General features: G+C 55.9%; 2 protein-coding genes across 4 annotated transcripts in view; one reads left to right on the forward strand and one right to left on the reverse strand.

Annotated features, from left to right (window-relative positions):
- Positions 1-4821, forward strand: part of SIL1 (SIL1 nucleotide exchange factor) — a 99888-nt gene extending 95067 nt beyond the window's left edge. For all 3 annotated transcript variants that reach the window (XM_048320115.1, XM_048320114.1, XM_048320113.1), the window contains exons 8-10: positions 23-119; positions 2214-2378; positions 4368-4821. In XM_048320115.1, the coding sequence (XP_048176072.1) occupies positions 23-119; positions 2214-2378; positions 4368-4718 (613 nt within the window). In that variant the 3' untranslated portion in view covers positions 4719-4821. The remainder of the gene's footprint in view (positions 1-22; positions 120-2213; positions 2379-4367) is intronic.
- A 4704-nt stretch (positions 4822-9525) lies between these two features.
- CTNNA1 (catenin alpha 1) overlaps positions 9526-16370 on the reverse strand; it is a 120861-nt gene continuing 114016 nt past the window's right edge. Inside the window, exons 17-18 of the mRNA XM_048320109.1 lie at positions 13300-13434; positions 9526-10656 (exon numbers count right to left, since the gene is read on the reverse strand). Coding sequence (XP_048176066.1) covers positions 10369-10656; positions 13300-13434 — 423 coding nt within the window. The 3' untranslated portion in view covers positions 9526-10368. The remainder of the gene's footprint in view (positions 10657-13299; positions 13435-16370) is intronic.

Genomic DNA, 16370 nt, shown 5'->3' on the forward strand with positions numbered 1-16370 from the left:
CCTTTTGCTTTCATCCCTGCAGCAACCCCAAAGTGCAGATCGAGGCCATCGAGGGGGGTGCCCTGCAGAAGCTCCTGGTTATCCTGGCCACAGAACAACCCCTGGCTGTCAGGAAGAAGGTGAGGAGTGGGGCTGCACCTCTGGGCAAAGCTGGGTTTGTGCTGAGCTCCATGTAAACACCCTCAGGACATCACTGACGTCTGGAGAGTGTGGGACCCCCGCTGCTCCCCACGCCGGGTGGGCTTCACTCCCAGGGGAGCAGGAGAGGGGCCCTGGGGGCCAGGCCACCCCAGCAGCACTGGCTGGTGCCCACACTCCCCTGGCTCTGTGGTCTCTCCCAGTGCCAGCAGTGGCACATACGGTGGCTCTGCCAGCCCGCGGGGACAGGGCGCGGTGCCACAGCTCCCGGGGGGCACAGGCCAGGGTCCCCATGGCAGCCCACGCATCCCAGGCTGACAAACACGGGAGCTGACATTTGGAAGGAGCTAATTGCTGCAGCCAGCCCCGTGTCCTGCCTTTGGCAGAGGCTTTGGAGCAAGGAGCAGCACCAAGAGCCCCCAGCCAAATGTGCAGCGCTGTCCATCGGGCTGGGGGCTTCCTCGCCCCCTCCCTCCCTCTTTCCCTCCCTCCCTGCTGTATTCCCTGGAGCATGAGATCCCATTACCCTCGCTTTAGTGTGTGATGCCACCTCTGTAACACCACCTGGCTGCTCCCAAACCCCCAGCCCTGTTTTCCACGGGGATCTCCTGCACGAGGGGTCCAGCAGGGTGGGGGGACCACTGGCTCTTCCATTCGCCTCTAACGAGCTCCCTAAAATATGTTCCCCTTTAGCCCTGGTAAGAGTCCCCTAGCAAGTGAAAGGCACAGGAGAGGCTGTGGAACCCCATTGCATTTGGCCATGGATGTGAGGTGATCCCACCGGATGCTCTGTGCTCAGAAACTCCTCCCAGGAGTGCCTGTGCCTCAACCCAGCGCTCCTTTTGGGGTGGGGAGGGATGGCCGGGCATGCAGGGGCTCTCACAGCATCACTGTGAACCAGAATAATTCTTTCCAGTGAACCTGAATGCCTCGTGCTGGCAGTCCCTGGAGAAGCGAGAGGGGTGGGCTCAGTACTGTCCACGTTCACACACAGCTGTACAAGACCCTCCAAGGGCTGAACCCCCTTTTCCAGGAGGACAGAGGCTTTAATTTCCAGCTCCCGTGCTGTGTGCAGTCTCCTGTGTCTCCAGACCAAGGACAGGCCGGTGCCCCAGCCCCTTCCCGCACAGGGAGCAGCCCTGGGCTCCGCTCCGGTGGTTCTTCCGCACCGCTGCTCACACGGCAGCGAGGCCAAAAGTGCACTTCTTCCCTCCGCCGTCCTTTGGCCTACGATTAAAAAGGGAGACAGCAGCATCTCAAATTCACCAGCGGCAACTCGGAAAATGGAAAATAGAAACAAATGGGGCCGGGGAAGACATGGCTGTCAGCTCGGATCTGTCCGGCAGAGCGGGCCAGGCCCGGCCCCTGTGCGAGGAGCCCGCTCGGTTCCTGGCAGGCGCCCGACGAGCAGCGCGTCCCCTGCCCCGGGCGGCCCCGCCGCCCCTGTGCCACCACGGCTGTCAGAGCCAGACAGTGCGAGAGGCAGCGGGGCTGGGGTGGCCCCTAATTGCCTCCTCGGCTCCAAGCCAAGGCCCCGGGGCACCCGTGGGAGCTGGGCTCTGGCTGTTGGTGTGTGGGGCTGCACCCTGACAGGGCCTGGGCTGCGCTGGGTGCTGGGGAATGCCATGGCCTTGCCCTCTGACTGTGGAGGTTTAGGGACATCAGCCACGTGTCCCACATCACCTCGCAGGGATCAGGCTCTGCTGAGTGCTGCTGGACCCCCCTCACCCCATCCCGTGGCCGGGCTCTGTGCCTGCGTGGGGGTGAACAGGGAGAAGGGATGGTGTTGGGTCTGCCAGGGGCTGGCCATGGGCCCCTCTGTGACAGCCTAGACTGGGGTTTGGATGGAAGTACCCAGGTCTGGGCAGCCTCACAGTGCTGCGGAGGGTTGGGATTGCAAAGGGGACTGCTGGAGATGCCCCTCAGCAAGGAAAGGTTGGAATGCATTTTCTGTGGAGCTCCGCACAGATGGGCTGGAGCGTGTTTCTGCTGTCCCCACGGGGTGCCATGAAGAGGAGCTGTGCCACATGTGATGGCCATGGCCACTGTGCTGATTGCCCTCTCCTCTCCACCAGGCTCTCTTCGCCCTGTCCTCCATGCTGAGACACTTCCCCTATGCCCAGCAGCAGTTCCTCAAGCTGGGTGGCCTCCAGGTGCTCAGGAGCCTGTTCCGGCAGAAGGGGATGGAGACCCTCCATGTTCGTGTGGTGACACTGCTCTACGACCTCATCATGGAGAAGGTGAGAGCGGGGATGGCACCTGGCACTCCCCACCTTCACCCCCAAACCAGCCAAGGCTGAACATCCTCACAGGTCGAGGATGAGGAGGAGCCAGCCCAGCATCAGTGGGGATGAGTCCCCTACAGCCCCTGGCTGACACCACACGAGTGCCTGGGGGAGCTGAAACCTTCGTTTGCCTTCAAGCCACTGCCACCATTTCCTCCCGAGGGTGTTTGAGCAGCAGGACACCAAGGACACGAGTAGGGAATGCAGGCCCTGGGCTGTGGTGTCCAGCTGAGGCCAGGGGACAAGGCCAGCCTGGCCTGCCGAGAGCCCTTTGTCTGCTGCACGTCCCTCGCTGGAGCCCAGCCCGCCACGTTCCATGTTTTATTTTCAAATACCCTGGATTACTGCTGTAAATGTCAGTTTAAAGCCTGTCTTTCCTCGCCATGGCTTGTTGTTCAGTCTGTGCATTTCCCTGACTCCAGAGAATGGGAATTAAATCCACTCTGGCTCAGTTTATGGCCAATTTGCCCTGCGGATTATGGCTGCTCTAATACCTGGGTTGCAGGCACGGCAGAGCAGCACCTCTCTGTTAAATCAGTTATTTTCCAAGAGACTTTGTAAAGGTGCAAATTATTTTAGCAGGTCTGAAATCTTACCAGGTGCTGACTCTAACATGATCCTGTCAGCTCGTTGGGAAAGGAGCAGACATGGGCATTCTGACTCAAGCCGTTCCCGTTTGATCCTGCTGCCCATTTTCCAGCTGCCCCCTCCAGCAGCCCCATCTGTTCCCAGCTCCGTGGGTCTGGGGCAGGCACAGCCCTCCAGTTTCTCGGGTTTATGTTAAAACAATGATTTTTAGCTGCTCTTTGGATTGGGAATGCTGAACCCTGGGTGCTGGGGGGCTGCTCTGAGCTGGGGTGGTGGGTTTGGGGTGGGATGGGTGACTGTCAGATGGGTTGGTTTGGAATCATAAACCACCCTGGCAGTGCTCTCAGTGCAAACAGGAGTCGCTGGGGCTCTGAACGGCTCCTTCTGCCACATTCCTTCCTTTTCACCCCAAATCCTGCCTGCACTTCAGCAGGCAGCTCTCCAAGAGGACCAGGAGAGCGGAGGTCTCCTTGGTGTAGTCCCTCCATGTCCCCACTGTGTCATTCCTGTCAGTCCTTGTCACCAGGCTCTCACAGCAGTGCCCAGGGCCTGGCAGAGCCCACTGTCACTGGTGACCAGGGAACACGCTACTGACCCCCTCAGGGGCCCACAGCATTGTCCCACGGCTTCTGGCAGCTCCTGTCCTGCTGGCTGCCCCATCCCGTCCCCAGGGCTGGATTTCTGCCCAGCAGTCCCACAGGAGCCCTCGGCACAGAGCCCTGCCTTACACGGACATCGTGGTTGTCACAGGGGCCAGCACCAGGCCAGCAGGAGCCCTGGGGGAATGGAGCCTGTCTGGGAATTCCATGCTGTCAACAGCCCCTCCACCATCTGAGCCCCAGAGGGTGTTGGGGAGTTTCCCTTCCTCCCCCTGGCCCCAGCGCTGCTCTAGGCAGGTCCCTCTCACTGTAAGGGATCCAGCCCCCTGCAGAATTCCAGTACTGGGTTTTCTGGACCAGGCTGGGAGGGGAAGGTCTGGCTGTGGCTGGAGGAGACTGAGATCCCCATCTCCAGGAGGAGCAGCACGGAGCCAAGTGATGATGTTCATTAGGTGCTGCAGGCACCTGTCCAGCAGCAAAAAGCATCAGACCAGAGACTTTACAAGTCCTGCTGAGCTTCCTGCCCCTTCAGCCCCTCCCAGGCTGTGTGACACAGAAACCCCCAGTCACTGGCAGTTTTCCAGGGTGGACAACCAGCCCCTGTGGCCAGGGAGCCAGGACACAAACTCAGTCTGGTCTTCTGTGGCAAGTCCCCATCCAAGGCAGGTGGTACAGGCGTGCATCCTCTACTGTGTCACCTCCTGGAGCAGTTCCTCTCTGACAGGGACATTAATCTGTGTTCCACCACTTCCCACAGATGCTGCTTGAGGACTCCCAGCACGGAGAGCAGATGGAGGAGAAGATCCAGCAGTACCAGCAGGTCAGGCTGGTGCCGGCGGTGCTGGAGCAGGGCTGGTGCACCCTGGTGCCCAATCTGCTGGCCATGCCCGAGCACGACACCCGCGAGAAGGTCCTCAAGCTGGTGGGGGTCCTGATGGCCTTCTGCAGGGAGCACTACCGGGGGGACCCCGCCCTGGGCACCGCGCTCAGCCTCCTGCGCAGCGAGTACGAGGAGCTGGCGGCCCAGGAGCAGCGGGAAGGGGACAAGGACGGCTACTTCAGGGAGCTCCTCGGCTCTATAAACACCATCATCCAGGAACTGAGGTGAAACCGTACGTTCAGTCCAATTCCAGGGAATTCAGGGTGGCAGCGTGAGTTTGGCTGGCAGTGGTGTAGGTGCACTTTGGAATAAACTGCTGGACTAAACGAGATCCCAGCACTGTGTGCCAACAACTTCATTATTAAAACACCTTGGGGTGGGGGGCATGTCCTGTTTTCATGGGATACTGCTGGAAAAATGGAGGTGTACTGTGGAGGGAACAAGGTGGGAGCTCAGCTGGGGAATTTGGGATCTGCAGAAAGGGAACAAGCAGTGTTCTCATGGGGGGCTGTGTTTGTGCTGCTCCCACCCTTCATTGGTTCTTCCTACAGCAGCAGCAACACTGTGAAATATCAAAAAAGCCCTGCAGACAAAGTTCACAGCCTTGAGAGGTGACGGCAGCCAGGTGCTGGCCACTGCCATGGGTGGTGTCCAGCAGCTTTCCTGCCAACCCCCTTTGGGGAGAAGCAGCTTTTCCTCCCCAGGCTTTGCCCAGCAGCACAGAGAGGTGAAGGCAGTGGGAGGTGGGAACACAGAGAACACCTGTCTTCCAGCACAGCCCGGGGGGATGTTTGAATCCCAGCCTTCCCTCCAGGCCTGGCAGAGCCCGGCTGGTCCCTTCCATCCCCAGCCCTTGCAGGGCTCTGCCACCACCGGGGATGGGCACAAATGCCACCAGATCCATCCCCCCATGGCCCTGCAGTCACCGGGCTGGTTCAGGGCCACCAGCCCTTCTTTGTGCTCAAATATTTGTGGCTCCTGTGTACAACATGTCACTTGTCACTGTTAAGTAGCAGGACTAATTGTAACTATTGATTCTGTTTTGATCTTTCTCTTTTCGGGGTTTGTTCAGGCTGTTTTGTGGCATTAAATTTTTTTTTTCTATTTTTATCTGAAATGCATGTCCCATCCAGCCCTGCCAAGGCTTTGCTTTGCTTTGTAGGTTTTAAAAAAATATATCTATTTCTGATGTTAACAGCCAAGACAAGCATGGGAAGGGGCTTTTCTGCTGGAAACCTGAACCTCTGGAGCAATGCCAGGTGAAGCAGGGATCAAGCAGAACTGGGGGGGGATCAGCACAGGGATTTCTCAGGCCCTGCCTGGCCTTGTCACTGTCTCACAGCTGGATTTAAGGTGGGGATTGTCTAACACCTCCTTAGGGGCTGAGCCAGGGAGAAAACCACCAGCAGCCCTCCCTGTCCAACCCCAAAGCCAAAATCCCACTCGCTTCTCCTAAAAGTCTTAAAGCCGACAAGTTTTTGAGCAGGGGCTCATTGGGGACGCCTGGGCTGGCCCTGGGGGTGGAGGGTGCCCGTGGGGCTCCGGGGCAGCTCGGGAGGGACCAGGTGGTGTCTCCTGGTCAGTGCCACTCGGTGCCCAGCCCTGGAATAGCCCCTGTGGCCTGGGGTGGCAGCAGGACGTGCCTGTGCCCGCGGGAGAGTCCCAGTGACCCTCCCAGCTGTTTCCCTCACACCACCACAGTGACACAGCCACGGACGTGGAGCACTGAAAGGAGGCCAAAAAATGATAACAAATAACAATTTCCTGGCAGTGCTGCTCCCGAGGCACCCGGCACTGGCAGGGCACTCGTGGGGCAAAGGCTGTGTGAGGTCCTGGGGCAGCGCTGACACTCAGGGGCCCCACACCCACACTCTGTGTCCCCCTGCCCAAAGGGCACCGGGCTCTGCAGGGGGATCAGGAGCCCCCCTGTCCAGGGCACCCCATCACCTGCTGGGGTTTGCTGGAGTCACCCCAACCCCTGGAGCTCAGCAGCCCCCAAACCCTGGGGCCGAGGTGATTTGGGGGTTTGCTCTGGGGGGGTTCGGCCCTTGCCCCCGTGGGGGTGTGCTCCGGGTTCCTTTGCTGTGCTTGGGTGAGGCAGGGCCTTGGCATCGGGGTGTGGCTGCCAAAGGCCATTCCAGCTCTTGCCCAGAGCAGCTCCTCGTGGCCGGGGGGCTCACAGGGCACCCCAGCCCAGCTCCTTCTGTATTAGAGAGACCCCTCCCCACCGCATGCCCCAGCCACCGGACCCCCTCCCTCTGCAGGTCTAGGAGGTGGGATAAGCACTTCCATCCTTAATTTTGGAGCTAACAGGGCCCCCCCATTCCTCCAGCTTCCCGAGGGGGTCAGGTGTTAAATGCTGGAGTCACACAGGTGGCCAGGCCAGGAACAGCTCCAGCTCCTTCCCCTCGCACCCACAAGAGCATCAGGAGGGTCATGCTGGCTCAGCCTGAGCTCCCCAAACCCTGGCACCCTTTGGGCAGGGCGGGAGTCGGCAGAGCCCCCGGGCTGTGTCTCCCTAGGACACTCCCCAGCCTCCAACCAACACCCTCAGCACAAGCAGCGGCTGATGTGCCTTAATGGATTTTTCCTTTTCTCACCATTTGTTGGGGTTTTGAATGCACTCGCCCCTCCCCGCCCTCTCCGCTCTCTCCTCAAATCCCGTGTTTGAGGTTTGGCTGCCGTGGCCTGGTTTGGACCCAGCACCTGCCTTAGGAAAGAGCCCTGGGTGCCTCGCTCCCCTCTCCTGTCCCCCCGCTCCCCGGCGCATCCCAAAGGCGGTGGGAGCAGGGAGAGCTCGGGGTGGGAAAGGCGCTCATTAACGGGCATTAAATCGTGGCACGGAACCTTCACACACAATTAAAGCGGCATAAATTCAACGTGGCTCCATTCACCGCGGAATTGAATTAAGAGCACTTGAAATCTAGAATAAGACTATCTCCTGAGGATTTAATGTGGTTTCACTAATACACTTTAGAAGATAATGTGGGTTCATCTTCCTGAGATCCCTGCACTGCCAGGTCTGCCGGGCTCTGGCGCGGCCTCAGCGGAGCTGCTGTCCCACTGCACTGCAAAAAAAACCCCCAAATCGCTTCAAATCACTGCAAAAAAACCCCCAAACCTCTCCAGCAACTACTCTGGTGTGTTTCAGGCGATGCCTGGGGAGCAGCCGTGGGGAGCTGGCGGGCAGGGAAATCCCCCAGCGCTTCCCAAGCCACGGTGGGTCCCCCCATCCCATCCCCGTGGAGGGCAGGGAATTGGGAAGGTGGGGTTTGGCTCCTCGCTCACCGCCGGGGGAGGCGGCTGAAGCAGCCCCGGAGCTCTCCCCGCCCGCTCGCTCCTCCCGAGCCGAGCATCATCCTCAGCAGCCACAGCGACGGCACGAGCCCTTCCCAGCGCTTAATTACATGGAGCAGTAATTACTGTAATTCTCTCCAATTGGCTCCCTAATAAAGGCACAGCTTCGCTGGCGGCCGGACCCCCTCGCTGAGCCGCTGTCCCAGCGCCGCTTTCACACGCAGGGCTGGAATTCCCTGACACAGCGGGATCGGTGCCTTTGGGTTTTGGAACGCCGGACCCAGCAGGGTGTGGGGTTGGTGCTGAAGAGCCCGGAGGCGCTGCCGGGGCACCAGGAGCCGGCGCTGCCGCGGCTGGGTTCGCTGCGGGATGAGGAGCTGCCCTGCCCTGCCCTGCCCTGCCCTGCCCCGCTGCAGCCCCAGGAGCTGCTGCTTCCCAGCCCCGGCTCCAGGGTCCCCCTGGGCTGCAGAGCAGCAGCAGCAGCGCCGGTGTCACCACCACGTCCCCCTAGAGCTACTGAAACTGGGGTTTCATGACACTAAATCCCCCCCTCTGCTGTGGGGAGAGGCGTTTGCTCCCCCCCAGCCGCTGCACTCCTGAACAGAGCAATTAAATAAATTACACCGATAATGATTCACCTCGATGCCCTCCTCCTTCTCCAAACCCAAACGCAATTCCCACAGGAGCAGTGCTTGGGTACAAAAGAAATGTGAGTTGAGGTTTTTTGGCCTCGTGTCCCCATCGTGTTCCTGCTGCTCCTGCACCTCCTGGGGTTGTAGCTCTCACCAGGGGAACCACATTTTAATTTCTTGCTGACTTGATGCTCAGTGTTTGTAGCATAAATTAAACTAACCTGTATTTAAAAGCTAAATACGTGTAAATTGGTCTGTACATCTTAATATAGGGGTTGTTTTTTAAAGCTCATTAATAGATTGTATGGGGGGAGGCATTGGATGTACTCCCTGAACAGCCCAAGGAATGTCACCTCTAAGACAATACAGGAGAATAAAACCCCATATTGTATAAATTCCGTTAATAATGATCTATAAAAGACCTACAGCCTCTCTGTTCTGTTAACCCCCAAATGGCAGTGGAGGAGCACAGCTCCCCCTCCGAGCCTGTTTACATGTTCAGGGTGTATGAAAATAGCCTATAATTCCACTGTTTAATAGCTGTACTCAAGAGGCTAAAATGCTTGAAAACACAATACATTTGGCAAAAATATCCCCACAACTATTTAGCTTAATTCTGATCAGCATTACAGTAACATGACAGCAATAACCTTAATACAGTAAATTATGAGCTGATTGAGATAAATAAAATTCTAACATTCCAGTGCCAAGGCTCAGCTCTAAAATGGAGCTGCAGTTTAGACACTGACTCCAGCCCAGGCTTTTCCAGTTCGGTGGAGGCTCCACAGGAACAGGCACCGCGGTGCTGCCCCGTGCAGGCACCGCTTCCCTGCACCCGACTCGACTGGGACGTGTGAAACACGCTGAAATTCATAAAATTTAAATAAGACAGCGAAATTATACCTTGTAGCTATAGTTATCACAAATAATGTACAGTCTAAATTGCAGCCTGAGCAAACACGATTTCCTGGGTGCCTCTGGAAGCCCAAGGCGGGATGCAGAGCAATTATGAGGAATGAGCACAAAGCTGATTTGCATCTGAATGGCGGGGGAGGGGCGAGGGGCGGGCTGGGCCCGCGCCATTCACAGCACCACAATACAGCAGCTGGGAAAAGCAACTTTATTAGTGTCCCGCAGCAAAATACATTAGTAATTTGTAACCAGGCATTGAAATTCCCGTCCGTGTCACACAGGAGCGATCGGCCGCCCACACCGGGGGATGTTTCCGCAGCGATTGGCCCCGGGAGCTCCCCCGGCAGCGGAGCCCTCCGGAGGGAGAAGTGCCAGGAGCACAAGGGAAGCACCCCGAGGGCTCAGGAAAAGCAGCATCACAGCCCCAAGGCACCACCGAGCCCAGCTCCAAACATGATCCTCAGCAAAGCCCAGCCCAGGCACGGGTGTATCGTTTCTTTCCAGCTGTTTTCCAGCTGTGGTCACACAGCCGGTGCCTGCTGCATTTTCAAACTCCTCTGAGCTTGCTCCCTCTCCACCCCACAGCAGAGATACACTATCACACACAATACTTCCATTAATCTTTTTTTTTTAGTAAAATATCTAATTTTTCTCTCTTGATCACCATGATAAACTGAGTCTCTGAGTAGCAGGATCCAGTATTAGTGTTAACCGTTAGTGTTACTGTAAAATCCTCTTTGGTTATAGAATCTTCCATTTAAAGCACGATTATAAAAAACAGTTTCCAGCTAGAAATCCACCCCTGTAATCTAAAGGCCATCTAAATTACCACACTTCTGCAGGCTGAAGATATACTGATAGGACTTAGCAATTTGAGTATCTCCCCAGGTAATCTAAACAAAGTTATCAAAATTATATTAAGTAAATACATTTGGAGGAATAGTAAATTTTTGAAAAATCCTTAGGGTATTAAAAGTAGAGTTCTGGAAGTAGCAGTAGTGGGCTAGAGAAAAACACCCCTGAGCCAGAGCCCTCCTCTAAATACTCTCCATGGCTTTGAACTCACTGAGGGCCTGCACGGGGTTCACATGCTTCTTCTGGGATGCCCTCTTGATTTTAGTCTGGGTCTCGTCCTGTTTCTCCCTCTTGACCAGGGGTTTCTTCTCCGGAGCCTTCATCTTCCAGGAGACGGCCGGGAGGTTGAGGGAGGCCATGCCCTGGGACTTCTGGTACTTGGTGGACGCCACGTAGGAGGCCTTGACCGTCTGCACCACGGCGTTCATCAGGTTCTTGGCTGCCTGGATCAGGGACATGGCACTGTCCACCTGCCAAGGGGCACACACAGTTACACACCACTGAAAACACAACAGGCCTGGGGGGCAAAACCACTTGAAACAGATTCGTGTAACTGATTTGTATTTGTCCTTTGAAACCTGAGGCTGCCAGTTTGAGGCAGGATTTTTCTTTGGATACTCAGTGGTTACAAACCTGACGGCCACCAACACAAAGCAGGGTTTTCCCCATCTGCATTTTCCATATTAATGGTGATGGGAACGATTTGTATTCTGCCCTTTGCTTTTGTGACTAAGCTTTAACAGTTGCTTATTCTCTAATGAAATTAATAAAGCTGTAGTAGTATCTTAATCACTGATAATAAACATTTAAATTGCCCTAGAATACTAAGTTGTATTGGGAAGGAAGGAACACAACTGCATCACCAGCCAGGCCTGGAGCCCTTTCCCAGCTGGTTCCTGATTTACAAGAGCATCAAAACAAGGATAAACATGAATTTGTCAAAGCTGTAGGGCACAGCAGGGACAAAGAGCTGAGACCAGGGCCGGGGGGAAGAGAGAGGGAGGAGCACTGTGGTGGCCTCAGCTGGGACCCCCTTCTCTAGCAGCCAGTGTCCTGCCCTGGGTGGGATCCCCAGCTTTTCAAGGCCAAATGGTCTGGGACAGGGTTTGATCTGGGGCAGGGTTTGGTCCAGGGCAGGGTTTGAACTGGGGCAGGGGTTCAGCACCTCTGCTGAGCTTCCACAAGAGCTCAGCTGCCTCTACAAACTCAAACCCTGCTGTTACAGACCTCTAAGGAAGGTTCTGGGGAAAAGCTCGAAGCCGTGGCTTGTCCAGCAGCAAACCCAGCCAGGCAGGGGCTGGTGGCTTTTCTAGGGGATTGTCCCCTCCCTTCTACCCTGCTGTGCCCCGAGTGCCACCACAGCACCTCGGATCCTCCAGCAAACCCCTGTGCTCTGCCCTCCTCCTCAGTAGCCTGGAAACCACTGCCACTGCCCTGGACTGTTTGCATGAATCCCCACAGCAGGAGGAATCATTAAACACCAGGAGAGCAGGGAGGTGCTTTTGTGAATGAACTGAGACTGTGCAGGTGCCAGCGCTGCCCGCCCAGGCCGTGGCTCTGCTCTCACAGCACTCTGCTCCATGGGCAGGGTGTTAACACTGCACAGAATCGTCCTTCTGACAGGTGATGTCTCTGCACTGGCTGAGGTCTTCATCTGATTATCCCACGGAGCTTAACACTGCTGCTGGCAACACTCAGCCCTGGTGGACAGGCTCGAGGAGAAGGATAAAACCAGGAGATCAGACTACAGATGGCAGGCTGTTCTATAACTAATTTATGGCAGAGGGGATGTAAATCCTGGAGACACTGAGTAACTGCAGTGAGGCCCTGGAGTACGTACTGCTGCATAGTAACACATCTCCTGCTGTGACAGCACGATGCCTTCAGCCTCCCAGCTCCCAGGACAGGAACAGCAGCACCCAGCAGCACGTCCCAGCACAGCCCCTGGAGCGGCTCTGGGGGCTGGAAAGGAAGTAGGGGGGGCTGGCAGCAGCAGGAGGGGCAGCACAGTCCCATCACCCCCAGATGGGCTCAGCTTGGGCAGGGATATCTATTGCAGACCTCCCCCAGCTGCTGCTGCCCCAAAGCTCTCCTTCCACAGCTCTCCCTGGTTTTTGGGGAGAAACCTGTGCTAATAAGTTTAAGCAACTGTGCTAATAAGTTTAAGCAAAATAAGTTTATCAAACAGTTTCACTGGAAAATATCAGTGGTACAGGGTGCCCAGAGCAGCTGTGGCTGCCCCTGGATCCCTGGCAGTGTCCAAGGCCAGGCTGGACAGGGCTTGGAGCTGGCAGGGGTGGGATTGGATGGGCTTTAAGGTCCCTTCCAACCCAAACCATTCTGTGATTCTGTGGTATCAAAACGGCAGAATGTGTTTTTTCCATTTGCTGTTAAGGATTCAAGGAGCAATACTGGACTATCAGCCAATTCTGTCCCTTCTTCAAACCTTCCTCAGTCCTGACATGGCTGGGCAAAGGCACCAGTGACCAAACGTGCCTGTGCAGGGCAAGGAAGAGTATGCCAGAAGAAATTAAGAATTTAGCTCCTCTGCCCTCCCCGCAAATACCCATCATACAGAATCCTCTTAGGAGGAAGCATTTCATGAACTACAGTGAAAAAATTATTTGCAAAGTAATGGCTGGAACAAGGAAGCAGGCTGGCCTAGGGCAGCTTCCAGCTGTCAGAAACCAGAGCAGCCACTAAAAATCCCTGCACTCTTCAGGGCACAGCTGTCCTGAAATATTAACATCTCTGGAGCATTGCAGGACCCCAGCATGTTCCAAGGCTGTGCAGAGACGTGGGGTAGGTATAGCTGGGCTGATAAAGTGATTTAACCTCACTAACAGTGAAAAGCAGTCTGGAAAACAGATTACACAGAGGTGAAGTGAATCTGTCTACAAACACTGTTGAGTAAGGAAATGTGAAATCTGTATTTTCACAGCAAGCATTCCTCCCCAGAATGAGGCAGCGACGCAAACTCTGCATACATTAAAACTCTGAACGCTCCAGCATCTCCTGTCTACATTCTGTGGTGTTTAACATAAAAGCTCAGCTTGGAATAGCAGTTGCCTGTGGAAGCAAAGCTGCCCGAGGCAGGCGTGTGCCATACGTACCCCGGAGACGACGAGCTCCCCGCCCAGGTTCTGCACCTCGGCCTTCACCTTGCTGCAGATGTTGAGCTGGTGGCAGTAGAGCGCGATGCGCTGCAGGTAGGCCAGCAGGTCCTGCTTGCACGCCGAGTCCGGGCACTGCGGGCAACAGAGGGCACGTCTGGCTCTGCAGCACCACAGCTGGGGCAGGAGCCAGAGGGACAAAGCAGGCAGCTCCCCCTGGAGCAGGGAACGGGCTGGGAGAGCACTGCCCTGCCTGGAACGCTGGGGTTGGAGACAGCCGAGCAGCATGAAAGGCATCTAAAAGCCAGGAGCCATAAACAGGGGTGGCACTGGACAGGCTGCTGGACTCCTTCCAGCTGCCCTTCAGCAGCCCTCCCAGGGAGGAGGAAGAGGAGGAAGAGGAGGAAGAGGAGGCAGAGGAGGAAGAGGAGGAAGAGGAGGAAGAAGAGAAGGAGGAGGAAGAAGAGAAGGAGGAGGAAGAAGAGAAGGAGGAGGACTATTTACCCTCCCCAGAGCTGTTTTGTCAGCTGTAAAAGGTCCTTCCCCTACTGTGCAGGACACAGCAGCAATGGTTTGACACCCAGGATCTCAAGCTGCAACTAGCAGATGTTACCAATTCCTCCCTCAGTGCTCAATCTTAAGTATTCCAAGCTCGGAAATGATAAACCCAACAGCTACTCAATGACATGCAGCAAACAGATTTTCCTGACTTCTGCTCCCATTTTGTAGCAGTGGGGAAACCAGGTTCCTCTCCAGGCACAAAATGACATTTTTAAGGTGCTTGCTGCAGCACTCATCCATAAGATAAAGGTAACTTTTTCAGCTTTGCACAAAGGGCTCTGCAGGAGCCCCTCTGCGGGGCTGCTGTGCAGTTTGGGAAGGTGCCATTTTCCAGGACAGAACTGAAGGGCCACCCCTGGCTTTGCTGAGCAGTGAAATGATGGATGAGCCACAGATGAGCCAGGCTCAGGCTGGATTTCCAGACCAGAGAGGAGCCCAGCTGAGGGGCAGCTACAGTCCAGAGCAGGCTCTGTGAGACAAAAGGGCTGGGGGAAGGGTTTTGCTGCCCATGCCAGCCCTGCCGCCCCTCTGGGAGCAGCAGCAGTGGGGTGCCAGCAGCAGGTCCCCCATGGGCCACCTCAGCCCCAGGGGCACCCCACGGCTGCCTGAGGACGAGTGAATAAAGCAGCTGGCACACACTCACCTCCACAGCCCCTTTGCCCACCGGGCTCTGGTGCTGCTGTGGAACAATCCCAGTGGCACCTGTGCCACACTCCTGTCCCTGTGCCCAGTGCCATCGGGGCACCTGCAGCTGCCATGACCAGTGTGGGCACCAAACAGCTCCTGGCCGGGCAACACCCGGGCAAGCTCAGACCTCCAGACATGGCTGGTGCTGCTGCAAGCAGTGTCTGAGACCCCAGTGTGGGTGTATTCCCGATGGCAGGACTGCAGCAGGGCTGGGGGCTGTCCCAGTCCTACAGGCCGTGCCCTGGGGCCTGCAGGGGAGGACCCCTTGCTGCTGCAGGAGCATTTCTGGCCAGAGCAGGGGATGAGAGCTGGGTGTTCACACACACACAGAGCACCCACAGCTTCACATCCATGTGAGGTACATCACACTGTGTCACACCCCCTGTTGCTTAAGCCCTGCTCTGAACCCGAGAGAAGCATCACTTGCTGTACCCCACAGAGAGCTCCTGCTCTTTGTTCCACTGAAATGGCCACTCACATCTCATCTTCCCACCCAGCATCCACAGGCCTCCTGGACAAACCCACCATCAGACTCACACTGATTGTTATTCTGTGCTCTAAGGCAGGCTGCCCTGTACCCAGCATTATTTCAGTGGTAGCAGTGGAATTCACCTGGCATTACCCAGGGACAGGACTACAGGCACACCCTGCAGTGACCTCCAGCCTTCCAGACAGCTGCACCCCATCCAGAGTGATTTAAGAGCTCCTTTTCACACACCCCTGTTCACAGCAAAATCCCATTTCGCCTAAGACCCTGATCCTGTGCAATGGACCATCTGATGAAGATTCATAATGGACATGGAAGATTACTGCTACAAAATGGACTGGAAGATTAATCTTCAATGTGGCACCACTTCATTACTTAATGCTTCACTCCAGCTGAGGTTTGTTGCTTTGGCCACGCAGCCTCTCCTCCCCTTTCAGGTAAAAGTCTCCTCCTGGCTGTCAGCAGCAGGGTCTGAGCCCTAATTCTCCCTGCAGACCTCCTTAGCTGTGAGATGGAAGCACGAACTCTTTTCCCTGTCTGAAAGAGGCACCAGAGCAGATCGTGGTGCACACACAGGGATGTGCAAACAGGGTCCCACTCACATGGAGCATTTCCTTCCCAACAGCACCTGATCTGCCAGAACAGGCATTTCCCTCTGCAGTGAGGGTGAGTGTAGCTAACACATACATTTGGTTTTTTCCAGGGCCAGACCGAGTGGTTTTTGTGAGCCAAAGTGGTCTCTGTGCTGAGCAGAGGTAGCTCAGGTGCTGCAGTGATGTGCACACAGCTCACACACACACGGGCACTGCACAGGGACTGGGGCCACGCTGGCACAAGCACATCAGTGTGGAGATCTGCGTGGCTTTATGGGCATCTGACCCCACCAACAGACATAAAACCACCTTCTGAGTCCCAAGGAAAATGATGGAACACCCAAAGTAACTGCAGCTCTCAACGTGGGCACATGGCTTCCATCAGTGCAGTGAAGCACTGCTTAACGAAGCAGCAAAGCTTGCAGGTTAATTTTTTAAGCTAATCAATATTAGTCAGCGGTACAAGAATGTTTTAGAGCAAGTCCACAAACAGCCCTGGCCAAAGAGCTAATGAAAAGTTCAAATTACCATTTTGGAAACTGCTCTCCATCTCCCAAAGAGCTCATCTAACACAGCGAGTGAGCAGCACAGCAGTGGAGGGGCTTGAGGGCTGACAAATGCCCAGTACAGCATGTCAGAGGAATGGCTCAACAATTCCAGCTACTCTGTGGGGCTGTGGAAACTGTTCAAGGGAAGACTCTTGAGGCAGGAGGCTGCTGCATGATCACCAACAGCCGAGGAAG

The sequence above is a fragment of the Corvus hawaiiensis genome, chromosome 15 (assembly GCF_020740725.1).
Source record: "Corvus hawaiiensis isolate bCorHaw1 chromosome 15, bCorHaw1.pri.cur, whole genome shotgun sequence".
Classification (NCBI taxonomy): Eukaryota; Metazoa; Chordata; class Aves; order Passeriformes; family Corvidae; genus Corvus; species Corvus hawaiiensis.